At 58.4% G+C, this 25,973-nt stretch overlaps 2 protein-coding genes across 6 annotated transcripts in view; both read right to left on the reverse strand.

Annotated features, from left to right (window-relative positions):
* Positions 1 to 900: 900 nt before the first annotated feature.
* ZNF414 (zinc finger protein 414) lies at positions 901 to 17,498 on the reverse strand. 5 transcript variants are annotated; one of them, XM_019485374.2, is made up of 10 exons: positions 17,377 to 17,498; positions 9,081 to 9,231; positions 7,309 to 7,416; positions 6,317 to 6,424; positions 5,333 to 5,438; positions 4,369 to 4,907; positions 3,803 to 3,865; positions 2,903 to 3,067; positions 2,184 to 2,342; positions 901 to 1,425 (listed from the first exon to the last, which is right to left on the reverse strand). In XM_019485374.2, the coding sequence occupies exons 2-10, from the start codon at positions 9,193 to 9,195 to the stop codon at positions 1,349 to 1,351; spliced, it is 1,440 nt and encodes a 479-aa protein (XP_019340919.1). In that variant the 5' UTR covers positions 9,196 to 9,231; positions 17,377 to 17,498; the 3' UTR covers positions 901 to 1,348. The 5 variants fall into 5 exon arrangements, with proteins under 5 accessions (XP_019340919.1, XP_014464329.1, XP_059575770.1 ...); XM_014608843.3 differs by lacking the exon at positions 17,377 to 17,498 and adding an exon at positions 16,805 to 17,070; XM_059719787.1 differs by lacking the exons at positions 3,803 to 3,865; positions 17,377 to 17,498 and adding an exon at positions 16,805 to 17,069.
* A 3,600-nt stretch (positions 17,499 to 21,098) lies between these two features.
* The window catches only part of MYO1F (myosin IF), a 37,133-nt gene continuing 32,258 nt past the window's right edge, over positions 21,099 to 25,973 (reverse strand). Inside the window, exons 26-28 of the mRNA XM_019485372.2 lie at positions 25,578 to 25,779; positions 24,909 to 25,072; positions 21,099 to 22,720 (exon numbers count right to left, since the gene is read on the reverse strand). Coding sequence (XP_019340917.1) covers positions 22,644 to 22,720; positions 24,909 to 25,072; positions 25,578 to 25,779 — 443 coding nt within the window. The 3' untranslated portion in view covers positions 21,099 to 22,643. The remainder of the gene's footprint in view (positions 22,721 to 24,908; positions 25,073 to 25,577; positions 25,780 to 25,973) is intronic.

Genomic DNA, 25,973 nt, shown 5'->3' on the forward strand with positions numbered 1-25,973 from the left:
TAAGGGCTTAACAGGGCCACCCAGATGTGCAAGCCCAGGCAAAGCAGATGTGAAGTGTGGGCTGCGGGAGTTGGCCCTGAGCTGGGAACTTGCAGTACTGGTCCTTGTGACCTCAGATAAGACACCAGGTTTTGTCTCCCCGCTTTGGTCTTTGGCGGAGGCCAGGATCGCCTTGCTCTGATAAGTACAATACAGGGGCTCTAATCCTGCGATACAAATGGTTAATATGGCAGACTGGATTCCATCCCCCCCTCTCCCCTAGCTCTGCCTGGGCTCGGGGGGGAGGCTTTTCCAGCTGGGGAAAGGCAAGGTGGGCTTGGCCAGTGCAGCTGGAGAGAGCACAACTGCTGTGGTTGAACTCCCACTGCTGTCTGTGCCAACAGTGCCATGCCAGGGAGGGGCTTGCCCTGCCGTCCAGCTTGGCACTGCCTCACTACAGCTGGGCCCACACTAGTGCTGCTAGGGGGTGATGCATCTCCATGGGAAGAGCAAGTCTGGGCTGGTGCAGGGCCTGGACCACAAGCCCCCTTCCCCCTTCCCTAGGGCCGAGAGGCCTGGTTTATCAGCTGCCTGGTGAAGCCAAGAGAGAAAAGCCTAGGACTTGTGAGATCCCGACTGGGAGACAGCACCACTGTGGGCTGCAGGATAACACCAGCCATGGAGGAGGAGGGTCTCCCTCTAGCACCATAGGTCTTCTCCTTCTCCGGTTTAGGGCCTGAAGCAGCTACCACCAAAATGCCTGAACCCCTGCTGCCCTCCAGAGAGGGACCAGCCATGCTGGCTGGCAGGCCCAGCACCCCTCCACCCACCCCGTGCAAGCCGCTCTCATCCCTTTCTCCCACCTGCCCTGGAGCCCCCCAGCCCCGGGACACAGAGCAGAGCAGACGGCCCCATGATGGCTCCTGTACAGTTCCCATTTATTATTTAGAGACCTCCTTCCGGAGAAGAAGTCTGCTAACTCCTGAGCAGCCCGCGCAGGCTTGGCAGAGCTGTGTCTGAAGTAGTGAGACCTGTCGGAGAGCGAGAGGCGCGCTGGCTTCGGGGCCTTGAATCAAACTTCCAAAGAAAAGCAAACTCAGACCTTCCCCCCCCTCCACCCCAGATGCTGCGGTGGGGGACCAAGGGGCCTGCACGCAGTCCGGGCTGGAGCGGGAAGGGCCGTGAACACAGCTGGGAGGGGGCGGAGGTGAAGGAGCCATGCCAGAGTCCCAGGGTGGAGGGCGGGGGGGTCCTGCCACAGTTCCCCCCACTCCCAGCTCCTGTTGGAGTCCCGTGCACAGCTCCCTGCCCACCTTGGGGAGCGGGGGAGGGAAAAAAAAAATCACTTGACTAAGCAGGAGCAGAAGGATCAGAGCTGTGAGTACAGGGAGTTCTCCATCTCCGGCGTGAGCTTCGAGTGGAAGGAGGCAAGGCCCACCCCGAAATCTGAAGGAGAAAGAGACAGGGGGGTGGAGAAGAGTCAGTGCCAAAGCACCTGCCAGCTCCCCAGGGGCTGCTCTGAGCGGTGCACGTCTCCCAGCTCCCAGGGGCAGGACAGCCTGGCTTGACTTGGATTAAGATGGCGCTGCCACCCCAGCCCTCTCCCAGGGTTTTGCAAAAGCCCCATCTGGGGCACAGACTGGCCCTGCCATAGTGGAGACTTTATGGCTGCAGCCACCCCTGGTGCCTCACTTGCCTGTCAACTCTGCCAGTCGGTGCCCCAGGCTGGCAGGATCACGGTGCAAGGCCCAAGCTCTACTGGGCACTCACAGGGGACCTCAGGGAGAGGCACCCAGGCAAGGGGAGTTTTCCCAGCCTCGGGGGAGGAAGGTGATGGTGCAGGTCGCACGTGGATGGGGGTTAGTGTCGTGGGAAGGTCTCTGGCAGCTTAGCCTGATCCTCAGTGCCAGTACCCACCTCTCCTCTCCCTGGGCATGGTCATGCTGCAGGAGTCCTTCTTCCTCCCTGCCTCTCCACGTAGGAAGGCAAAGCCCAGCAGTGAGAGGCTGGGGAAGGGTATATGTGACAGCTGGGGGCACAGTGCCCACCCACAGCCAAGGCTTGTGACCGCCTTTGCACTTTGGGAGCAAGCAGCTGAAGGCCAGCATCCCTGGACTCATGATGGGAGCCACGGCACCCCCAGCAGCAGGCCAGGGTATGCTGCCCACCTCCCCACGACACCCCAGCTGCCCACTGGCACATACCCATCTCGCCATCCAGCCGGCTGGGCGGGGGCGGGTTCTTGCGGTGATCCTCGATATGCAGCGTCATCTCCTCCCGCGAGGCGGTGGAGTAGGGGCACTGCATGCAGGTGTAGCGCCCTCGCGTGTGCTCCCACACGATGCGGCTGTTGGAGGAGTGGCCTGCAGCACAGGGGGGGGGCAGGAAGCAATGCACTGACTCGCCAGCGCCTGGGCACGGGGCACAACTCGTGCAGCCCCCAGGGACCCACGGCCAGGACAGGCATGCGAAGCCGTAACTGCCGTTGGGTCAGCAATGGCCCTCAGCCATGGCCCCCTGCTATGCAAGGAGCAGCATGAAGCTGATGGCACAAGGGGTGGGGCGAGGGATCAAGAGGGCAATGGATGAAGCATGGCCCCTCTGACAGGAGCTAAGGATGCCTGCGTTCAGTTCCCAGCTTTGCCACCAACACCCTGCAACATGCCACCCTGCGACGACTGCGGGCAAGGTCACCCCGTCTGCCTCGTCTCATTAGACCGGTGGGTCTCAAACTCCGGAGGCCCCCGGCATCCTTCTGTGACACCCCATTTCAATACCACAGGCATTTACTCCTGGCACAGCACATACCTCCTGGCACAGGGAGAGGGCAGAGGGCGCTGGGGGGAGGTTCAAGCACTTAGCTGCTTGCACAGGGGCTAGCAGGGAGAAGCAGGAGCTTACCCTGCATACAGCCTGCACTTACCTCCTTGCAAGAGGGCCCAGGTGGGGAAGGGCAAGTATGGCATCCCCGAAAGCATCTCATGGTACCCCAGGGTGCCACAACAGCCCAAGTGAGAACCAAAGTAAGACTGAGGCTCCTTGGGGCAGGGGCTGCCTCCTGCTGGGGCCTGGTGTCTGGGTGCTACCTCTGGCAAGAAAAGGAGGGGCCCAGGGCACTTCAGTTTATGGGGAATTTGTCTGGCCACGGTGTTTGCTGTCACACACCCACCCCAGGGCCAGAGCCGCACGCTGAGCTGCAGGGAACCCAGGTTCTGAACTCCAGCTGGCCTGGCCCCATGCAGAGGCAGGACGCAGACTGCTGCACGCAGGGGCAGGCTGGAGAGGACAGAGCCAGCCCCCACCTAGTACCAAAACAGGCCCCAGTATCAGCTGGGTACCACTGCAGCTACCACCCCCAGCCAAGACCCACCTGGTCCTGGACTAGAGACCTGCAGGAAGCCCCCAGCTTCCCAGCTTGCAGTGCCCTCCCTCCACGAGTGGCTACAGGGTACGACTGTTGGGTTGTGCCCCTTATGCCCTGGAGTCTCCCGTCCAGTTCCTGAGCACACCTGAACCAGCCGAGCTTACAAGCTGTGATGAGACCAGGGCCCGCGATGCCCAGCAACCACAAGCAGCAGAGTAAGAGCAAGCCTCCAGCCCCATGCGTTGCTGTTTCACCCCCTAGGGAAGCTCCGGGAACTCCTCAGCCAGGTTCCAAGGACCCCCAGCCCCTCGTCACATCGCTGTTCCAAGCAGCCTCCCTGGTTTTCCTTCAGCCTCCAGCCAGGGCACCGCCTCCCCTCCCACTTCTGCACGGCAGCATCCACCCCGCGAGGCTGAACTTCCCTCTCGTGTCCAGAAAGCAGCCCCACGCCGGACTAACCTGGAGTCACTCCCCAGCCGAAGCCTGGGAGGAGGGGGCTGACACACACATCTGCGAAGGGAACTGAGGGGCAAGAGGAGCATTAGGCCTTCCCTTCCCAGGGCAGGGTGCGGGGGGTGGGGGGAAAGCCCTGGCTGAGATGCCAGCAATTCATGCAGGCAAGGCCTGGCATGGTCGGACATTGCCTGATCAACAGGACTCTGTGGGGTGGCGACAGCTCCGGCGGTTGGGAAAGGCTGGACCAGGATCCTCCCGCGACCCCAGGCTGTGATCTCCAGGCAAAGAGGTGGGACTTGATTTAACATCTTCCCAAGGAGCTGCTTGCTAGTTGGGGTGAGAGTCTGGGCATGGGCTGGGGGGGGGAAGAGAAACAGCCACCCAGACCCACCAGGCAGAGAAGGAGCTGAGGAGTGCCGGATCCTTCCTGGAGGGAAAGGGCCCAGTAATACCCTGGGCCAGTGGGTCTTGAGCAGAAGCTGCTAGCCGAGCCCCGAGGGAGCCACGTTGTGCCATGGGCAAGCCCCAGCAGAAGGCTCTAGCTGTACTGAACGGCCCTGCTGTCTCACCTTGACTCTTCTTCCACACGGCGTTGGAGACAGGAAGACCTTGGCTGGGCAGGTATGGCCTGAGACGATGCTGGACTGAAGCCTGAGGTAAGCTGTAGGGCGAGGGGGGCATATAGGACAGGAAAGGCCCTGGCACCGAGGAATGGGGCGGGCCTGAGAACCGAGTCAAGGAGGGCGCCCCGAAGAGTGAGGGCTCCAGCAGAGGGAAGGGGTGGGAGGTCGGGGAGACCAGAGGCATGGACTCCAGGGAGCCATGCAGACCAGAGAGGCTGGCGGGGAGGGAGGCTGGCGCCGTGGCAGAGACTGTGTCCATGCTAGGGAGAATGGCTTCTTTCTCCATGTGCCGGATGACGCCCTGGAGCTTGGGCAGCCCCTCCAGCGGCTTGGCCAGGGGGTCCTTCTCCAGGCCAGAGGTAGCAGGTAGGATGGGCTTCTCGGCATTTGGAGCCGGAGATGAAGTGCTGGAGCTGTCGGAGCAGACGTGCAGGTGCTTGAAGAGGGAGCGGTACGTTCGGAAGCGCAGCATGCAGTTCTCACACCTGGAAGAAGAGAGAGTTGGCAACGGCCCAGCAAGGATGGAAGCCACCCCTGGCATTGGCGCCCGCCGCCAGGCCCAAAGAGACCAAATGCCAAGCGGGCCACAGGCAGAAAGGCCTTCCTGTGCACACAATCAAAGGGGACAGAGCTAATGTGGGGGGTGGGGATTAGCCCCCGTGACCCCATGGCACGAAGCCAGGGGCTGCAGAACATTTGGGGGTCCAAAGGGAAGGGACACTGGCTCTTATGCTATCTCCCAGGCTGAATGGTGAGAGCACGTTGCATGGGGACGTTTGAGAGGAGGCAGAACAGCCACCGGGGAACAGACCACGGGACACAATCCTGCCCAGGCAAGGAGCGAGCAAAGGAAGAAGTAGGTGGAGAAAGGCAGGAGCCTTGTGCCTGCAGTGCAATGAAGGGGACTTACTTGAAGTAGCGGTTTGGCTTGTAGTGCACCTTCATGTGGGTCATGAGGTCCTGCATGCTGGGGAAGGTCTCCGTGCAGCCCGGCGTGGGACAGCGGAAGGTTTTCCCTAGAAGAAGGGCACAGAGGTCGGCAGTGTCCTAGCTGTTAGAGCAGCACCCATAGCAAGGATAGCGTCAGCCATGGCAGCCTCCCCCTGTACCCAGGGGACCTCCAAAAACCAGTGACTCAACGGTTACAGAGTCCAGCAGAAGACTGAGGACCACCTGTACGTTCTCCTCATACACTTCTCCCCACCCATGGCATGCACTGCACTGGTCTAAGTACAGAAGAGCTACTGATCATTTACTGAAGTGGGTGATAAGTTTGGTAGAGACCTACCAATAAAAGAAGATGCTCAGGGCACAGCAGGGAGGGGAGAACTTGGGTGTTAATAAATCAAATCGGTCTCCTCTTTTAAGACACAAGATGAAGAGCTCATCTAGCTCATCGGCAGAGCCAGGAAAACAGCGCAATGCATACGCGCACGTGGGTGTCATGTTGACACATGATGGCATAAGAAGCAAGGTCCAGATTTCTCAGAGTGAACAGCATCTTCCATGCCCCAACCATGACTGCTGAACACTTGGAAGACTGGCCCTTGGCATGGCAGTCTGTGTACTCCGGTACAAGAGCCATGACCACCTGTGCACCGGTAGAAACGCCAGGTGACTTCAGTGACCAATCACACCTCGGACAAGTGCTCGCAGCTGGTTATTTGCAAGCAGCCCGTGGGCCGCAATTTGTTCACCAAATGAACACTGTAATGATACGATAACCCACTGGCGCCCATCTGCTGAGCCGAAGCACCAGGAAGGGGTGAATGAGGCCTCCTTAAGTAGAATCCTCTGCCCCTATGATAACTGCCATGCTCCTCTTGCATGTGCTATCCTGATGGGCCTCATCTCAGCAGCAGCGCCCCTCATCAGGATGTGCCCCCTGCCTTACCCTCCAGTGACTGCGTGGGTCGGTAGTGGACTTTCAAGTGGTCCATCAGCTCCTGCATGCTGTGGAAGGCCAGCTTGCAGCCGTAGCTTGAGCACTGGTGGTGCTTCCCTGGAAGAAGACAGCCCCTGGAGTCATTACTGTCCCTGGCTCTGACAGCTTCCTGGCTTTCACCACCTCCGACTGACTGACTGAAAGTAGGGGCTTCCACGCAGCCCTGTTGGGGAACTGCTTTTCCCCAGGCAGGTCCTCTTTTGCTGGCACTGATGTACTGAAGCTGACCTGGGCTGTCACACCCAATTTAGAGACCACCCCCGCCACACAAGCATGGCCAGCCAGTCCTCACAGGACCCATGGTTGGGAGCTAGAGCTCCTGCAGATGTGGTTTGCCCAGTAAATGGGTATGGAAAGTGGCAGCACCTTTCTGGCCCCTGGAGTGCACCTCCAACCTGGCTTAGAGACTTCCCCATGACCTGTTCTCCCTCGTCAGAGATGGCCCCTTGGAAAAGACATCATCAGCTTCACAGCTGAGACGCAGCATACTCGCGTCACAAGGCTTGATGAGCAGCCAGAAGGCAGATGCTCCCTGTCTGTACCAGGGGCTCTGATAACTTTGGTACCCCATTTCTCCTTTAGATATATCCCACCACAGCCATTTCACTCCTTCGCTTCTTTTTTTCTTTTAACCTCTGCTTCTTTCTTGCCACGGCCCAGTCTCCCTCCCCTGCACCAGACAGGCACAGCTTTCCCTCTGCATCTCACCAACTCCCCTAACCCTTCCCTCTTTCCCAGGCTACTGTCTTGCAGCTGCAGTCACCATCTGTGGCTGAAAGGGAGACAACACCAGACCCATGAGGGTCCCAAGTTCGAGATGGCCCAGAGTTCTGCCCAGCAAGTCCGACCCAAAACCCGAGTGTACCCTGCCTGGCCTTGCTAGGATCACGGCCCCACCCTGCTGGGAGCAAGGCTGCCAGAAGGTGCTCCAGGGACCTTACCTGGGAGAGGTCTGCGCTTGGAGAGCCGCAGTTCCTGCGCTTGAGCCGCACCGCCTCCACTTGCCGTTGGCTGTGCCTGGCTGCCCAAGAGGGCCGGGTCGCTGCACCCTGATGGGGAGAGGCTGTGATGAAGAGAGTGAATACACACACACAGGCACCAGTGCTAGGGGGGCAGGTCTGTCACTCTGGGATGAGGTCATGGGGGGCGCATGGAGGGGTTCAACAAAGTAGGGATGGATTTCATATCCCAGCCTGGGGTAACAGCATGTTCCCAGACAGGGTTTGGCTTGGCCAAAGACCCAGCTACTGTTCAGCTTACATAGCACAAGGGCACAGAGGAGACACACGGGCAGTCAAACTGGAGGGGACCTGAAGCCTCACAGTGTAAATGCCTCGGAGCAGGCTCTTAATCACCTTAGCACTGCCTGCAGTGATGTCCACTCCCCTCTCGTTGCAGGTTAAAAAAAAAAACAACCCAAGATCTCTATTATTTTAGAGAGAGCTGCAGAGAATCCTGCTTTGGCAATCCCCTGCAGTCGAGGATGACTGTCTTATCTGGGGGTCCGAAGATGGCCAACCAGGACGATCCAGGATCAACAGACTCTTTTGCAACTCAGGCACCTGTATCCACGTGGGGTGGGTGGCGCTGGATTTTTTATTTGGTCCATGATGCACTGTTTCTGCTGCTCCCGCTTTTCCATCTCCTGTTGTCGTCGTACAGAGAACCCAGTGCCCATCTGAGCTCAGCTTAAACCTCCAGGGGCTTAGAAGAAAGTAGTACTGGGAGGCAGCACAGCTTAATAGTTAGGGCACTGGACTGAAAAAGTCAGGCGACCGGAGATCCAAGTCCTATATCCACCACCGATTTGCTGCTACCAATAGCAAGTCTCTTTCCCTTTCTGTGCCTCGGTTTCCCCTCCCACTGTTTGCTTGTTTTGGCTCTGGCAGAGGTTTTGCCTTGCGAGGGGTGGATAGATGAGATCATCCAGGGCCGCCCAAGGGGTCAAAGGGCTGAGTCCTCTCAACAGCACAGCAGGGCTACAGTCTCAGCCAGGACCTCTGCATGTTCAAACCTACCCATTGCAGGCAGAGACTCGCTACCTGCACAGGGATCCGGGCTGGGGGGCAGCCAGTTGTAAACTGGAGCTCCTGACAATCTCCCTCCTGAGCCCAAGGCAGACAACCCCAGCTCAGAGGCCATGCCAAGGTCCAGACCTGAGGTGGTGCCTGGCTGTGAGGTTCTGGCCAGCGTGGGCTCCGTGGGAGGCTGGAGCCACCTGTCAGTCTTCACAGCCTGGTCCATTAAAGCACTTGGGGACAGTCGGAGCAAGGAGAGGAGAGGAACGCTCCAGACGGTGACCAGCACGGGCAGATGGGGTGGCATGGCCCAGGGTGGCTTTGCACACATCCGTGGGGCAGGAAGCAGCTGCACAGTGCCAGGCGGTACAAGGAAGCAAGGTTGGGTGCCTGCTACCTCCACTCAGGCAGGGGCTGTCGTGAGGTCTGAGGCCCAAGATCTGGTTCACTTTAGAAGAGAGCGGAGCAGAGCTGCCCCAGCAGCACCATTCTGGGCACAGATCCAGGCAACGATGCCCCCCATTTTGCCTCGCCTGGTGGGCGAACACAGGTGGCACATTGTGCTCTTGTGAAAGGGGCTCTGTGAGAACCAAGAGCACCACCCCTGCCCTCAGCTCCTGGCCCAAGCCCCCTTCCCAAAAAGCCAGCTGCCTCCAGCCTCCCTCCCTTCCTTGGTCCCCCAGAAGGGTATTTACCACCCAAGGAGAACGTGGGCGATGCTCTCTCCTTCTCGGTCTTCAAAACCTTGCTCTTGATGGGGCTGGGGTAGAGCTCAGGGTAAGCGAGGGCGGTGGTGGAGCGGGCGGGCATGCTGGGCACCGGTGAGGAGGTCTTCTCCTGGTGATGCTAGAGGCAGACACAAGGGTGCAAGGTCAGCTGTGCAGGGGGAGGAAGGATCAACCACAGGACCCCCACCCCACCGAGAGGGGACCCTGCCCTCCCAAAGCCACCGCTGCACTTCAGTGTTGCCTGCTCCACATGCAGCACGGGGAAAGGCCTAGGAGTGCAATGACCTTTGGCTGTGCGGCAGGGTGGGAGGTCACTGGGATGTCCCCTGGCCACAGTCCTCCTCCCCAAGAGCCGTGTGGGGACAACACTCATGGGGTAAAGACACCACATCTGTCAAATTGGGAGGCCTTTATGTGGGACCACAGGGGAGCACAGAGGACAATTTTCCAACCCCTTTCCCCCCAGACCCCTTCACATGTCCCTGGGATCTGAGGAAGAGGCAGGGGGAGAGGTTGGCATGGCTGGAGAGGAACCAGGAGGGGCTGGGGCTAGGTGAAGCGGGGAGCAAAGTGGGAAGGGGGGGTATGAAAAGAGGATGTGGCTGGGGATGGAGCAGAGGCAGGCAGCGCTCACAGGGCTCTGTGCAGCCTGGACGTGGGGCTAAACCTGGGCGTGGGTCCATTGGGCCCAGGAGCTGAGCCAGGTCCCAGAAGGCTGGGGTCTCAGAGGACTGGGCAGTGCAGCAGCTCCAGCGATCGGACGGATGAGCAGGGCTCAGCAGAGCCTCGTGGGGCTGGGCCCCGTCGCCCCAACAGCTTGGGCAAGCTGCACGCCAGGCAGCAGGGAGCAGGCCCCTCCGCGTAGGAAGAGGGGGATCAGGACAGGGGCCTTCTGGCTGGCAGCCCCATCTCAGAGGAGGCGAGAAGCTATGGGCAGCTATGGCATAACCCACGCACCCTGCTAATGCGAGTCCCTGGCAGGCAGAAGGGACCTGTGCCCCAAAGCCAAAGGCTTCCCAGCCCTCGCTGTCATTTCTCTCGGGGACGTTCTCCTCCTTCGAGCCCGTCCCCTCTCTTGCAGCCCCCAGCCCATCTACGGTGCTCCCACGCCAGGCCCTGCCTTCACTGCCTGCAAGCAAGCCTACAGCACATGAGCCAGGAAAACAGCCTCGGCATCCCAGGGGCACGGGCCAGCACCGGGATCCTGGCGGTACAGTCCTTCCTGGGGACAGCGCTCAAAGGTCCCTCGACTCAGGGTCCCACATGCCCCTGGTTGGGGCTTCACCACGTCTGCTGCTACCCCCTCCCTCCTCCCCCCACATTGCTCAGCAGCAGGAAACTCGGGTTAGCCGGGGACACCCAGCCGAGGGCTCGGTTGCCTGCCTGCCAGCACGGATGAGGATGAAGCAGTGCTTTGTGGGAGCGGTGCCTCCCTTACTCTCCTTGCTATCTCGCATGCGCGTGTGCTCGTGCACACACACACACACACACACAGGCAGGAGAACAGGCCTTTCCAGTCTAAGCCTATTAGAAACGGGCCATCTTGAAAAGTCATTGTAAGATCCTTTCGCTGCAGCGAGGACGGAGAAGCAGACGCTGCACAGGCCTGCGCAGGGCAGGGAATAGACCCAGGCTGCTGCGGGGCTGCTGATCCTGCTGGGTACCGAGAAGACGTGGGCACAGCCCTTGCCCAGAGAGGCTCCCGCGGCAGGAGGTTACTCGCTTCCTGCACCCAGCTGCTTCCTGCCACGGCAGCCGAGACCCCGGGCCCACCTCTGGGCACAGCTCTTGCTGCCAGTGGGATGGACTGCAGCTGGCCCGGACCTACCCAGGCTTGCTTAGTACACAGAGAGCTGCAGAGCTGCTGCAGCAGGGCACTGGGGCCAGGCAGGTTAAACCAGCTGCGTTCTGCCTGGCTGGGCTGTAACCTGCTCTGACTGCAGCACCGACAGCCTCAGCCCAGACCTGGTGGAGGCACAAGATGAGGAAGCTTGTGGCAACGACTCCTCTCTCATGCCAGGAACCAAGCGGGTCCTCAGCATTCACCAGGAGGCAGCAGGACCCGGGGGCTGGAGCAGAACCCCAGCTGCTGCGCGTGCCCGGGCAGCCCTGCCGTGGGGCAGCCCGGGGGCTGCTTGGGGACACCGATGCACCAGTGCTTGCACTTTGCTGGCACTTGCCTGCGTGGATAATGCAGACAAGGCTATGCTTGTCCTGTGGTTGGGGCTGGGACGAGAGGGGCTCCTTGCTACTCAGGGCAAGGCTCACAGGGGATGCCGGAGACTCCGTGGCCAGGCAGAGCCCCGTGGTGCTCAGTGGCTCTTTCATTCCCAGCCGAGCCTGGGGCTCGCTCAGCGCCAGGCCTACGGGGTGCACAAAGAGAAGCCTGTTCCCCTTCCGTCCAGGATGCTGGCCGTGCTGCAGCAGGCTTGAAATTAGGGCTTGGGGGGTCGCGAAATGGGCACCTGACCACAGGCCAAGCTGGGGCAGCATGGCTGTATGGACATGGTGCCGCTCTGCATCTCAGACCTGACGCTGCACATTCCTGGGGGTGGAGTTGGCTGGTGGCTGGAGCTGAACGTGCCCGTACAGCATGAGCCAAGGCCCCCCCAACCTACTCCCGTCACAGGCTGACAAGCCTCCAAGTAGCCCAGCCAGTGCCAAAGGCTGACAGATCATGCCAGCGACTGCCCCTGCCACGGTCCGGTTCACTCCCCTCCCTAAAGCCCCAGGCCTGGCACAACTGCATGGCCAAGAAGGAACGCAAGGGATGGCAGGAGTCTGAGTGGCCGAAAGAACTAGGTCCACTGCTCCTCCCCAGAGCTGTGTGCCATCCGGAGGGGTGGGCAGGCCCAGCACATAGCACCCGAGGGGGATACACACCCATAAAGGACACAGAGGACAAAGCACAGAGCAGCGTGGAAGCAGGAACCCTTCCACGTGGCCGGCACAGCAGTCCCACACTAGGGACCAGGGGGAGCATGTACTGGCCCAGGACCAGTGCTGGAGCCCCGTGGCTAGCAGAGAGACCCTGAGAGCTCCTGGACAAGACAGGCATGAAGAGTGGGAGCATGATCACAGCGCAAGGCCGAGCCTCGGAGGCCAACCCCGCAACCCTGAGCTAAGGAGGGCCATGAGATGCCGACTTTGCTGGAGAATGGGATCACAGCGCGGCCACGGGGTGCTGAGGGCTGCAACCTCCAGCTGCACAGGTAACGCTCTGCCTGGCCTGCACCTTCTCCAGCAGCATCAGAAGGGAGAAGTTGAGAATTAGGCCCTGGAGGCACTGCCTGGATGGGGAGGCTTTGCACTGGAGCATCAGGGCTCTCCCGCAGGGAGCGGGCTGGGGCTGTGCTGGGAGAACACGCCTGCCCAGGCTAAATGCAACCCAGAACCAGGCATAAGCTGGGACCACTCGGAGGGTGCTCCCAGCCCTGCTCCACCCCACCCCATGTCCACAGCCAGACATGGAAGCAGCCTCTGGAAAGGCTGGGCATTTGCTCAAAGCACCTGAAAATCTGTTCCTTTGTGATATGACCTGCCCTTTGCAGAAGCAAAGGAAAGGGACGTGCCCGGTTCCTGGGCGAGCTGGCCACCCTCCACGTCTGCGACAAATTCCCCTCCAGACTGGAGGAAACAGAAGTGCGTGCACGCAGGGGCTAGGTGGTGTGGAGACCTCCAGTGCAGGCCTCACTAGACAATCCCGAGAGCATGTCAGGCTCAGCCTCGTGCCCCTCCGGCTGGGACTCAGACACACGGGATGCAAAGATGAGTCTAGAGCATCAGCCTCACTCCCTAGAAGTGTCCATCACTTGTATAAGGCTGCACCAGGACCAGGCCACCACCAGGCTCTCTCGGGTCAGCGAAGTGCCTGAGCTCATTTTGTGCAGAGTAGCATCCAGCAACCTCGATGCCACTGAAGCACAGCTGTGCTTGGTGCTGTACGGGTCTAGTCGTACGGGTCTAGTCGCAGCTTTGGCCCTAAACAGCTCGAAATGCTTGGGGCAAGTCATAAGACAAGCAAGAGGGTGGCGAGAGAGGATGTGTCGAATGAGAGTGCTTTCAAATTATGCTGATGTCTAGCCTGTGCTAGACTAAACCAGACACCCTGATTCATTCTCATTCAAGAGGCATCTCCCTGGCTTGCATAGGGGGAAAAAAATGGCATGATAGTTTAGGAAGAGCACGTGACCAAGTAATTAAAGACTCTATTGTGATGAGTGCACACAAAGGGACAGAAAGAAGGAAGGTGGCATCTTCAGGTTTATCCATGCCACCTTGATGTGAGAAATGGGCTTTTCACTGCCACCCAAGTGATTTGGGAGCACAAATCCTTTTGCAAGCCACTTAGGTGTTTTTGGTCAAACCTACCCGGGGAGGGGGGGCTTTGTGGGGGAATTTTCTAGTTTAAAAAGGAGGCAAGAACTCCTGAGCGAGGGATGCAAGGGCTCCTTAATCACTCAAGCCCTGGCCTAAAGCCTGGCAAAGTCAATAGGTGTCTCAGTGGGCTGTGCCAAGCCATAGCACCAGGAACAGCTAGAACTGGTCAGAAACTGGGGTTTCCAGTCTCTGGGAAATTCAGATTGGGGGGCAGGGAAGTGGTTCCAAACCACATCAATTCGCTGAAGCATCAGCAGAGGAAATGGTGAGGGACATCTACTACACTGGGGTCCACCGAAGCATCCCCGAGGGTGTTCTGATTCATTTCATTCAGACCCACGTGCATGAAATGAGAGAGAAGGCAATATCCCCAGTGAAATGCATGCATCAGCGCAGGAGGACCAGGGACAGCCCTGTTGCAGGGACTTGCCCATCACAAACGGTCTCCAAAATAGGCCTTTCCCTAGGACAACCTGGATCGGTCCCTTGCAGAGGTCTTTACAGCCATGTAACCTGGCCTCAGCTCCAGGAGGGACAAAGGTGCACCCACCCAGCCCCAACCCTTCCCCAAAAGCTAAGCTCCCCGAGATGCTGGGAGGGAGCAGGGGGTGTCTGCCTTCATTGGGGCAGGGAGGGGGAGGCAGCATATGTGACCTGAAGTGCCCAGGTGCAGAGGGAGCTGCAGCGGGCTCCCATAACTAGGGCAGGTCCATGTTACAGATGGCAGTGCCATTAAAACACAGATCACTCCACCCTGCTGGCTTTAATCTAGCTAGCTTGGGCTTCAGCATGGGCCAGCAACTCCATAAAGTACCGAGGGACCCCATTGGGCCTTACAGCTTGCGCAGTAGCTCTTTGCTGCTGGTAATGCCCGAGCTAGTGAGGTCTATACGTGCTTGGGGAAGCCTGCCCACGCCAAAGGACATCAGTCAGAGGGCGGAGGTAACCCTTGGCCTCTGGCAGTGCCAACTGCCCAGTCAAACTTCACCGTTCACAAATATTCTGCATTGTTGCTGAAAACTCGGTTTCTCTAAATACTCCTTAGGCATAACACACGCAGGGAATAAAGCAGCCCAAGCTGGTTCGTTCATGAATCGAAACAGGTACTCTCAGGAAAAGAGCGTTTATAGGAACCTCCCAGACTTAATACGCAGAATAGAAGTCACCAGTGCTGACCCAGTTAATAATTTCCAAGGCTCAAGCTGGCTGGTCCAAACCGGAGGGCTTGCACATACTGGCTACAGCAGTGGGGCATGTAATTTTGCTGGAGAATCTACACCACAGGCTTAACAGTCCCCGAAACACAGATCATAACGTGCAGAGACAAGAGACAAAGGCTTCAGAACAGGGGACTCATGTGATCGCTCGCTGTGTAATAACAGGAAGGAACGAGAGATACAGGAAATAAATGCGACGCCAGCGGAAAGGCCCTTTGCTGATCGCTCTGCTGAGCTTTCCACCCGCCCCGCTGCCTGCCATTCGGTGTTTTATGCTCCATCTGCCAGGCAGGGAAGTCGCACGTACCCTTTGCAGTGGGCACATTCAGACCAGGGATTGCAGAGTTAAATACACAGGTCTTAAATAAAACACTGCATTCAAAGGACATTACAGCCGGCGATTTGTGCTGGGGCTGGACAAGTTGGGCTGCTTTTTTTTTTTTTTTTTTTAAAACCAAACCTCCCTAACCTGCCACCATGAAACCCACAGGGATGGATGATGATTTAAAGCTGATGGTAAACACCGAGACCAACGTGTAGCAGAGCAGCAGGCACCGATTCAGATGTTCCCCCATGTTAAGTTAACATTTCAACCTTAACATAGGTGTCTCTTCTCCCACAACAAGAGAATCGTGCACATGATGAAAAATGCCTTGCTGGCAGAGATTGCTGTGCAGCGCCTGACTTTTGCCAGGCAGACAGGAGCGCACAGCTGACTCCATCCCCCTGTGCTGAGCCACAACGACAGCAGCCTTTGCTTCAGGCCTCTGCGCTTGGATAAACACGGTCCTGGCACCAGCTCGTGCCCTTTCCCCGAGATCTGAGCTTCTTCCTCATTTTCTAGGCCTTTACCATTCCCCCTGTGGAAACAGGCCTCTTCCCCCTGCCACCCCAGGGAGGCAATGTGCCCTACGCAGCCTTGAAAGACCCCATTGGAAATGCTTCTTCTGCCAGCCCGGGTGCCAGACCTCCCCTAGCTTGGGACTTTCCACCCCTGATCTCTGCACACGTCTTATTGTTTCGATCAGTCGAGCAAGGAGCACAATGAAACCGAACAGATTACACGCGCCGCCCCCACCCCGAGTGCCTTTCTCACAGCTGGCTTCCCCCGCCGGGGTGGGGTGGGGGGATGACGACTGCAAGAGTTATCTGGCCACCGCAGCCCTAAGCCTGCAAACTGCTCAGGGCACCAGGCCCTTTGTGCGCAGAGCTGCAACGAAGCCATGCCAGCAGGCCGGCGCGGGGCTGTCGGGTGCATCTTTCCAGAGCCAGGGACGGTGTCACCCTGCCCCCTACGGCAACGGCCAGGCACGGCTTTGGGGTGGAGTACGTCATCCGAAACAAAAGCCGCATCTCCAGATTTCCCTTACAAAGCCACCACCTCCAGCCAAGACCCCAAATCAAAGCAACGTCTAAACACTTTGCTGACCCTCACCCCCCAGCCGGGCCTGCCTATAGCCCCCTTGCTTGGACAACCAAGCAGCATCCCAGCGCATCGGATAGCAACCGTGACAGCGGCCAAGCCGGGGCAGACGGCCCCGAGACGTCGGACCGCCGACCCGTGCAGCTGACGGAGGGCCGGGAAAAATGGAGGTTTCAACGGGAGGAAGGGGGACAGCTTCGCAGACGGGACCCACGGGCACAAGGAGAAGCCCAGACGAGGGTGCCAGGGTGGTGCAAAGGAGGCGGGCGGCCCCCAGCCCTGCGGGACAGGGCCGTGCGCCAGGCAGCCTCAAGCAGGGCAGCGCCAGCAGCCATGAGCCACCCTGCAACGCCTCCGCTCCTTGCCCAGCGGGGACCGACCCACCCCCGGACTGGTCCAGAGGCCGCGGCCTGCGCCCTGACCCCTGCCTGCAGCGCCAGCCGGCCTCCCTTTCTCCCACGGCCCCCTTCCTATCACCTGGGGGTGCAGGCTGGAGGGAGCCCCTCCGTCCCCCCAGGTGGGGGTTGCATCATGTGGCCCTGCAGCAGTGCCGGGAGGGGGGCAGACCCCGGCCCTTTTTAGGGAGGATCTGAAGGGGGGGAAGCCCCCAGCCCCCTTTACTCAGGGCAGCGGGCCAGGGAAGGGGAGAGAAGGGCCCGGCGCCCACGTACCATGGCTGCGGCGGGTGCCGGGGGGCTGGGCCGCGTCCTGCCTGCGGGCGCCGGGTCAGGCCGGAGCAGCATCCGCGGGGCGGCCTCAGCGCGGAGCCATTTTCTGCTTAGCAGCTGTCGCGAGAGCGGGGAGGCAGCGGGGCGGGGGCGTTGCGGGCAGGGCTCCCCTAGCACGGCTCGGCTCGGCGCGGCGCGGCGCGGCGGGGTTCCCCCGGGAGCCCCCCGCACGTGTCCCGCTGCCCCGCGCCCGGGGGATCCCCGGGGGTGCGGGCCGGACACGTCACAATGGGAACGTTCCAAAACGTCACTGCCGTGGAACATTCGCACACAGCGCCCCCCGCCCGCCCCGGGGGTCCCTCCCTTCCCCTTCCCCGCACGCCTGGGGGCGGCCGGCCCGGGATGAGGGGCAGGGAGCCCGGACGCAGCTGGATGGACCCAGCCGAGCAGGGCCCCGTGCCAAAGCGCCCAGGGGACTTCTGGCTGGGCAGCTGCCCACGGAGGGCCCGACCCCTGCCAGGAGTGCTTCCCCTGACCCTAAACCGGCTCGCAATAGCACTAGATTTTCCCAGCACCTTTTTTCAACCCTTCCAGGAGCTTTGGACCCATTCCGCGGCTTGAGCTCATCTGTCCCCTCGTGTTTAAGCCGAAGCGCTCCGAGGGTTACTGCGTGTCCGTGCCCGCAGGCTTCCCTTGCTCTTTGTTGGAAAGATGGGGGAGCCTCGCTCCACCCCCCAGAAATGAGGAAGCCAGACAATCGTGCAGAGCCTAGCATGTGTCCCAGGGAAGGTTTGCTGGCAGCACTGTACTTAGTCCTGGTGGCCCTGGATGAACTTTTAGTATCGGCCCCCTGAAAATTACCATTTTCAGGCCCCCTTTGTGTCTGGGCCCTGGGCAGCCGCTCAGTTCATCCGTGCCTGTGTCTGGCCCCGTTTGCTGGGTGATGAGAGGTCCCAGCAGGTCTCCAGTGCTGGGTCCCACCAAGTTTTGAACGGTCTGAGCAGCACGGCTGGAAGGAAGGAGACAAGTGCCAACCCTTATGTCCTGAGGCCTCTCAGACACAAAAGAAGCCTCCAGGTCGCATTTGGCTCTAAGCGATCTGCCACACGTTTCCCTGAGACCAGCCCCCATTATGCTTTTGGTAGGAGGGTCCTTTTAGGGGGATCCTTGCACCTGCCCCACCAGCCTTGAAGATCTGGGTTCTACCCTAAGCTCTGCCACCCACCTGCCAGGTGACCCCAGGCCTGTCACTGCATACCTCCCTGCCTCATTTTCCCTGTCTGTGGTGTGATCAGGACAGTGACCTCTTTTCCAGAAATGCCTGGAAATCCACCAGTGATCCGTCATGCTTAGACTATACCAGTTGTGCTGGTAAATGAATAACCAGGCTGCTGTAATTATTCCCAAGCTAGGCATTTTTCTTTTAAGGTCACTGAAAGAAACCCAAAGGCATTAAGAGAAGAAATGTGTCGTGAGGACCCCGGCACAGCCTTAACTCTGCCCCAGGTGATGGCGTAGAATAATGCGAAGTGATGCGGTCTCCAGGTTGGAAGCTGGGTGCCAGGATTTGAGACAGAAGCCTGCTTTTCACAGCTGCCTGCACTTTTCATTGATAGCACCTGGGTCTGGAGCCGGCCAGGACCCCTGTATCAGTGTTCTTCTGTCCCTGGTTTGGGTCCATTAGCAATTAGGGTAGCTTCTGCCCACCTGCTCCCAAACTGGCTGGGCCCCAGCACCTCACTCAGAGCTGAAGACTCAGCCAGAGGTTTTAGGGGTTTTATGAAGCTTCCACAATGCTTGAGCTGAAGGGCTTGTGTGGGGACAGGACTGAGGTTGGGGGCAACAGCTGAGTTACTTTTGCAGTGGAGACAAACCCATAGTCTGTGACTGGCACTGATCCTGCGTGAGAGCTGCAAAGCAAGGGGCCCTTGCTGGGAGGTCCCCTGAGCTAGCCACCTTGTGATGCAACCACCCCTGTCTCGTTCTGGTCCTAGCAAATCCCTCCCTAGCAGGAACCCTAGACATATAGCCCTTTGCCGTCAGCAACCTGCCTACGGCATGGCACCCGCAGCCCCACGCCCTGCCTCCTACATGACTGGGAGCTGGAGCTCTGTGCTACCCGCTGCTCTGGGTGGAGCACACCCTGGCACCCCAGTCCCTCTGGGCAGGGGGTGAGCGACGGGCCCAGGTGCAGCGGTGTGGCCGTACGGCCAGGACAAGGTGCCACCTGGCTGAACAGGTCCTGGCAGCCCCCGTGGACAAGGAAGGTCCTAGCGTCTCCCTCGCACAGGGCTGCCACTGCTGACCAGCCGGCCAAGGCCCCAGGCGCCTTCCCGCAAGGCTTGTTCTGGCCTGCGCCAGGCCTCCAAACCTCTTCCTTTCTCAGGGCCTGAGGACCCGCCCATGGGCCCAGCACCTGTATCCTGGGTGCATGGTGCCATCTAGTGGGACCTGCAACAAAGGAGCGGCCATTTAAGAGCTGCTTCTTCATATCCTCCCATCTTCATTCCTTTGGGGCTGCTTTTCTAGTGCCTAGGAGGGGTGTGGGGGGGTGGCAGCCTCTGCTGGGCTGCAGACCCATTTATAGCTGCAGACCTTCTGCCCCTGCTTCCCCCCTGCTCTTCCTCCTCCATCACTCCCCTCCCCATTTCCATCTCTCTCCTTCCCTTCTACAAAGGTACCAAGAGGCCCTGGAGACAACTACATCAGCCAGCAGCCCCTGGGCATGTTTCTGCCTCGTCTCCAGTCTCAATCTGGTTGACAGGTGCAGGGGCTGGTTAAAAGGGGAGCTTGAGGGTAGCCCAGCATGGGTGCTGACTGGCTGGTAACCTTAGGGTGGGGGCCGTTGCAGGCGGTGGCTGTGATGAGTGCCTCTGGCTGGAAGGGAGTCATGGGTAGCAGCTTGGGTTTGAGCTTGGGCTGGGTGCGAGCAGTCCCACTGCACCATCCTGCCCTACTCACTGGTTCCTCCCCTGCGTGTGGCATTAGCACTTCTGGACCCAACCCACAAATGTGTGTAGAGCAGGGGCTGGAGCTGTGCTACGATCCTTTCCCAGGGAGTGGTGGGAGAACTCGTTTGTCCTGCTAAGCACACTAGAAGAGTTGTGGGAAGGCACTGGAAGACCATTAGGACTGGGCTTAGCCTGATTAACACTCTGAACTGGGTGGGTTATCAAATAGAGGGAAAGCAGCACCCTGGCTGTAAATACATCTCCAGCCAAGCCAGCTACCCAAGTTGCATGGAGAGTTCAGAGTGTGGACAGGCATGTTTGGGACAAACTTAGGGGAAGACAGCCCCAAAGTGATTTGTATCCTAATTCCCCTGACAGCTTGGGTTCATGTGAACACACATGCATGCATGTGTGCACACACTTGTACATATACATGTCCCGTTTCCTCCCCCGAGGCACTGGCACCTCAGTTCATTTGCCCAGGGATTTCTGCCAGGGGCCAGATGAGGCACAGGCACTGGTGTGCTAGCACAGAGGGGCTAACCCGGGGTGGGCAATTATTTTGGGCAGAGGGCCACTTACTGAGTTTTGGCAAGCCATCGAGGGCCGCATGACAGGCAGCTAGGGGCAGCTAAATATTAATTTTCTAAATTTTTTAGGAGCCCCGTGGGCTGGATAGAATGGGCTGGTGGTCTGCATCTGGTCCACAGACTGCATTTTGCCCACCCCTGGGCTAACCTATACCCCCTACATGGCTCCCCTGCTTCTTCAAACACCCCCCATCTCAGCTTTACCCCCTCCAAACCTCCCTATCACCCAGCCTGTCAGTGCTGTAAGGGATGTGTGAGAGAAGAGTTTGCTGGGGTTGGGGTCCTGTGGGCGCGGGTTTGGGCAGGGGGATCTGGGAGGTCCTGCGAGCAGAGAGCATGTAGGTGGGGGCTGCACAATTAGGTAGGGATAGGTATGTTGTTTTCCTTCCTACTCCTACATCCCTGCTTCCATGCCCATTTCTACCCTAAAGTGATTGCAATGACAGCAGGAGAGGCCTAGCGGACAGAGCACTGGGCTAGGACCCAGGAGACCTGGGATCTATTCCTGCCTCTGCAGCTGAATGGCTTTGGGCAAGCTGCCTTCCCCATACACAGCTGGTGGATGGTATCCCTCTTCTGCATGGTGTGATGTTATCTACCCACATCGTTATCTTAAAGAAGGGCCTGGGAACAGGAGTGGTGGGAGAAAGTGCAATTCATTTGTCCAAGTACTAACAGGGACAAACAGAGCAGGACAGTCTTTGATGGTCTCCCTCAATGGGCCCTTCTGCAAGTGATGCAGCTGCCAGGTGGGAATCAGGAGAGAAAGGTTTATTTAACCCACAGGGATAGTTTTGCTGCCTTCTTACTCAACAAAAAGAGAATCAACAGTTGAGTCAGAAACTTTCCCCTCCAGCTGAGACGCTTTGTCGGGTCATTACTGAGGAATACCAGCTCCCACTTAACTGGTATTTTAAGAGGGAATACGAACACCCAATTCAGAACATTTTGCACTGACTTTGGTCCATCTCCTCCTGCAGACGGGGTGTGGGTCAGGAAGATAAACCAAATCTGCTGCTCACTGCAACTCTGGTGCTGATACAAGAGTCACAGTCACCTTGGCACATAACCACGGTCACCCTTTGCTGACCTGCTGGTTTGAAAAGGGCAAGCTCTTCAGTAATGATGACAAATTGCTACACCTGTTGAGTCAGCCACTTTGGAGCACTGGGGTTAGCAGGGGCAGTATGACCTGCCCTGCCTGGAACTCATTTCCAGCCAGCCTCGTTAACTCCTGGCACTTCCATCACCTGTTGCTTGTGGCTCTCTTCCCAGGTAGTCAGGTGATGGCAGCACCCACGCTGTGCTAGGGCTTCCCGCGTTGCACAGTCTCACGTTGTGCTGGAATGACCATTCTCAGTCTCATCCCAGTCCCACGTGGTTTATCCTTGCACCTTCTGAGTGTAGATAAAGAAGAATCTTCTTCTCTGAGGTAACCGTCCAGAGGAGCAAACTCAACATTCATTGCATAAGGACCAGGGGGCTGTGCTGCCTGGCTGTAAACACCATCTCGGACAAGAGACTGCATGTCTTGCTGTGGGGGGGAGCAGTGAGGAATCCAGTCGTGCTGCAGAGGTGGGATTCATCCCCTGCCAAGCCGCTGGCGATGCCGGCTCCTCATCCCTATGTTCTCTGCTGATCTTGATTCAAGATTCAGTGTGCAACAGAAACAGTGCAGGAGTTCTGGGTGCCGGGTCACAGCGCTGAAGTCAACGCCGAGTGCAACGTTATGATAATATATTATTGGGACCTCATAGCCACCTAAAAGTCCTAGTCCCATTGTGCTAGGTATCGTACAGACGTCTAATGGGCTGTCCTTGCTGCAAAAGGTTTTTCACGTGAGCCAGCTACTGCAAAGGTGGCTTGGACCAGCAATGAACAAAGCTCCAGATCACTTAGCAGCAGGAGAGCAGGACGGGAGCTGGGCAACAGAGATGGAGCAGGGGGCCTGTAGGGCGGGCAGCCGGAAAGGAAAGCACCCGTTAAAATGCCAGCGTCAGCAGAAAGCCACACCAAGCAGCTGCTCAGCAGCCGTACGGGAGCGAGCTTTAAACACATGCCGCCGATGAAGCGTGCGCCCGGGAATCCAAACAACGGTTGTGTCGCCATTTCCCCATCCCGATCTGTCCGCCACGCATCCAGCCTACCCCGCCTCGGGAGGCAGAGTGGGAGGAGCCTGTTTCGCCTGTGTGGGAGGAGCCTGTTTTCACATTGGCCACACAGTCTTTATCAGAAGATGAGGTTGGAAGGCTCAGCCATGTCTGTCCCAAAGCACCTGTCCACGCACCCTCGGCCCAAGGCTCAGATCTTCTGCACGTAATTCCCAGGGAAGAGCCCTTCTCGCCCGTGTAGCCGACCTTTCCACCACCCCGAGGAATCTGGAAGAGGGAAACGGTGCTTAGTATTAGGCGCGGGGAGTGAGCAATGCTGTTTGCAGGCTCTTTGTGCCCTGCAAGCTCCATCTCAGTGAATCCCTCCCGCTGCCGTAGAGCTCGAGAGCTGGGTACGCGTGCACGTGCAGCTGGGTGTGCGGACTGGCTCCTATGAAGGTGTGTCTGTATCTGAGTGTAGGGAACCCGCACGCCTTTAGCATGACTCTGGCCACGGCCCAGTCGTCTCCCAGCTGGGGGAGCTGGCTGCACTATTACTTACCCCTTCTTAATAAATGAGTCAACAAGATACCCTAATCCTGGTCCTATTCAGGTTTAACTGGCAATACCCTACACTGGACAGACCCATTCAACAAAAGCCCATTGCCTGGGGTTGAAATCCTACAGGAGGGGCTCAGATTAGATGCTCACAGGGTCCCTTCTGGCCACAGAATAAGACCAAAATATTCCTCCCGCTAACAGTTTTCATGGTCAGAAGACATCTCCGCACCCCAGGCTGGCTTCAGGGAGCAGACAGACTGTAGCCCTGTGGTTGCTAACCTTTTGAGACCCAAGGAACCTCTTGTTACAACTCATATCCCCCCTGGAAAAGGCTAGCTCTTTTGTTTTCGCTCGATTTTTGACTAGGGAAAAATGACACAGCAATTCTTCTGCTGCAAAGAACTCGGAAAGATCGTAACAAGGCAGGATGCTTTTAACATTATGGATTGCTATTTGAAATCTCTGGGTTTATCTGTGAATTATGCGTAGGCGTTTGCACACCCAGCAGTGCTCATATTGGGTGACAACCCACAGCACTTCAGGGTGCTGCGACACCCTGACTGAGAATCACGGCCTTAGACTGTGGGACCCCAGGATTGTCTGATTGTCCCCAGCTGCTTACACTTTGCAGATGTCACACAATGTGGAAAAGATGATACTTAATAGTGCAGCAGGTGCATTTCCACGAGCTACAGGTGCACAGGCCGCCCTTTGCTTGAGGAATCCTTGTAACAAGCTGCAGGAAAATTGCAGGTTGGAACAGGAGTTGTAGGAGGGACAATTTGGAGGGTGAAACCAGGAAGCTCCATGTGCTTGGGGATTGCACAGCAGCTCTGAGCAAACAAGGTGCCACATTCACATGTGCTAATGCGGCGTGCTTAAAATAAAGATCCAGTTGCTATAGTCTAACTGAGTCCCTTTATTACTGCACAGAGCTCTGTGCATGAAACACTCCTGACCAGGGCAAGTGAATCGGTAGCCGGTCTGGAACAGGGAGAAAGTACCTTAGCCATTGTTGCCATCAGCTGGCATGAATACCAACGAGAGTCCTATGACACCTGCTGCTGCTGGCTGCATCCCAAGTGAAGGGTTGCATTTTCCAGTCTCTGTGAACAGGCTCTATGCTCTTAGGTTCTCTAGTCTTAATAGGCCTCTGAGCTAACCTCTGGCAGATGCCCCAGGCTCTCTACCAAGACCCAATTTAATGCTAGTCTGTTGGGCACCATGGCTGGGTTCTTTTGCTAGGCAGCATCCTTGCCAAGGATGCATCTGCTGATCGGGGAGTGAAGCAGCTAATCCCCAGCTAGCAGTCTAGCCTAAGGAGGCAGGCTTTGTCACCCCAGGGTTTCAGCCCGAGCAGTGGGGGTGTCTCATCTGCCTATGGCACAGGCTGTTCTGACAAGGGCGTGCGTAGTGCACACAGGGAAGGAGGGCAGTGGTGGTGGAGGACTGTGGAGATAGGCACATCCTTTAGGACTCATCAATAAGGAACTCGGCAGCTACAGAAAAGGGCACCGAACAGCAGGACCCCACACTTCAGACACCGCATTGGTGCCTTGGGTCCTCTAAGGGCCCACGGGGTCACTGCACTCACAGGCTACTCAAGACCAGCTGCTGCTGCTGATAGGAGCTGCGTGCCCATGTTTTGCATGAGTCTGTGTGTGTGCTGTGGGTGTAACGGTGAACCCCCCAGCAGGAGACATCTGCTCAGACTCACCCACAGCAGAGCTTTTGCATCCCCGACTCACAGAGGAGGAAGGAGACTACAGCAAGTGGGGCTGCTCTGCCCTCACGCTCCTCCTTTGGTGGGTCCATCCTCACCACCTCCCCGGCACTGGGGCCCCTGCCACGGGGCTGCTTTTCCTGCCCCCGCTGAGGTTGGCCCACATTGATGCAGCTGATGCAGAATACGCACCTTCCATCAGGATGTCTATGACGTCTCCCACATTGAAGCTGATCTCATCCACGTCCTGCCCGGTGTACTGATACAGGGCCCGGCAGCGTGGGACCGTGACCTTGGGCTGGGGCTTGGGCCGTCTTGCAGGAGGGGGCTGGCTTATGCTTTTCTTCCTCTGCATGCTGCAAAAGGCACCCAAAGAGGTCAGCGGTGGGGACTATGCAGTGCCCAGCACGGAGGGGAGTCTCAGGAGCAGGTGGTGGGGACGGGTACAGCTCTCAGGCTACATCTTCCCGTTGGTGACAGCCGACCCCAAAACCTCGTGTGGGTCCCCAGCTCCCCCCAGAACGAATCTGTGGTTCAGGACGGACACAGGAGGCAGAGCAGCTTTGCTCATTCCTCATCACTGCTTGCTGGGCTGTTGAGGGCTGCATAGGTGCTAAGAGGAGCTCAGCCCAGGCATGAGGATGCTCTCTAGTCAGCCTCAGCTGTTCTTGGCTTCCCTGAGCAAGTCACTCATTCAGGCCAGTGCTGGTGAGCATGTGCTGATCCCCGCGGTGGGGATCCACGGGTGGATTGAACCGTGTCAGGCAGCAGGAGGGGGCTGATGGCAAAGGGGACAATAGCTCCCCTGTGGCTGGGTGAGGGCGCCAGGGATCTGGCGCATGGGACAGTAGCAACACATACCCTGCCACTCCCTGGTCGGGCACGTTCAGGAACTCCAGGTTGTGGTCCGAGGGGGGTCTTGTCCTGACCTTGCGGCTGGCGCCCTGCTTGGGCAGTGCCGCGTTGGGCGGCCCCCGCTGCTGCTTCTGCGGTACGGCGTTTGTCGGGTCCCGCTGCCTCATGTTGTTACGGGGGAACTGGGGAGCTCCGTTCTGGCAGCTCCCTGAAAGGGCCACGAGAAGAGGGTGCGTTAGACAGCCCCAGTGACGGCTGTACTGGGCACTCCCCAGCCACGGCTCTAGGGCAGCGGCTCCCAAACCTGTGCACCGCGACCCCAAATGGGGTCGCAACATCAGTGGATGTGGGGTCATGGGGGTGGGGGGCCATGCTGAGGAAATGGGGTCATGCTGAGGAAAC

Source organism: Alligator mississippiensis, chromosome 16 (assembly GCF_030867095.1).
Source record: "Alligator mississippiensis isolate rAllMis1 chromosome 16, rAllMis1, whole genome shotgun sequence".
Taxonomy (NCBI): Eukaryota; Metazoa; Chordata; order Crocodylia; family Alligatoridae; genus Alligator; species Alligator mississippiensis.

Excerpts from the sequence above, each read along its gene's own strand:
- ZNF414 (XM_014608843.3), bottom strand. The coding sequence starts at position 16,876 with ATGCTGCTCCGGCCTGACCCGGCGCCCGCAGGCAGGACGCGGCCCAGC. Across the intron at positions 4,908-5,332 it reads AAGCCAAACCGCTACTTCAA|GTGTGAGAACTGCATGCTGC; the intron begins GTAAGTCCCCTT and ends CTCTTCTTCCAG. Across the intron at positions 1,426-2,183 it reads CCGGCTGGATGGCGAGATGG|ATTTCGGGGTGGGCCTTGCC; the intron begins GTATGTGCCAGT and ends TTTCTCCTTCAG.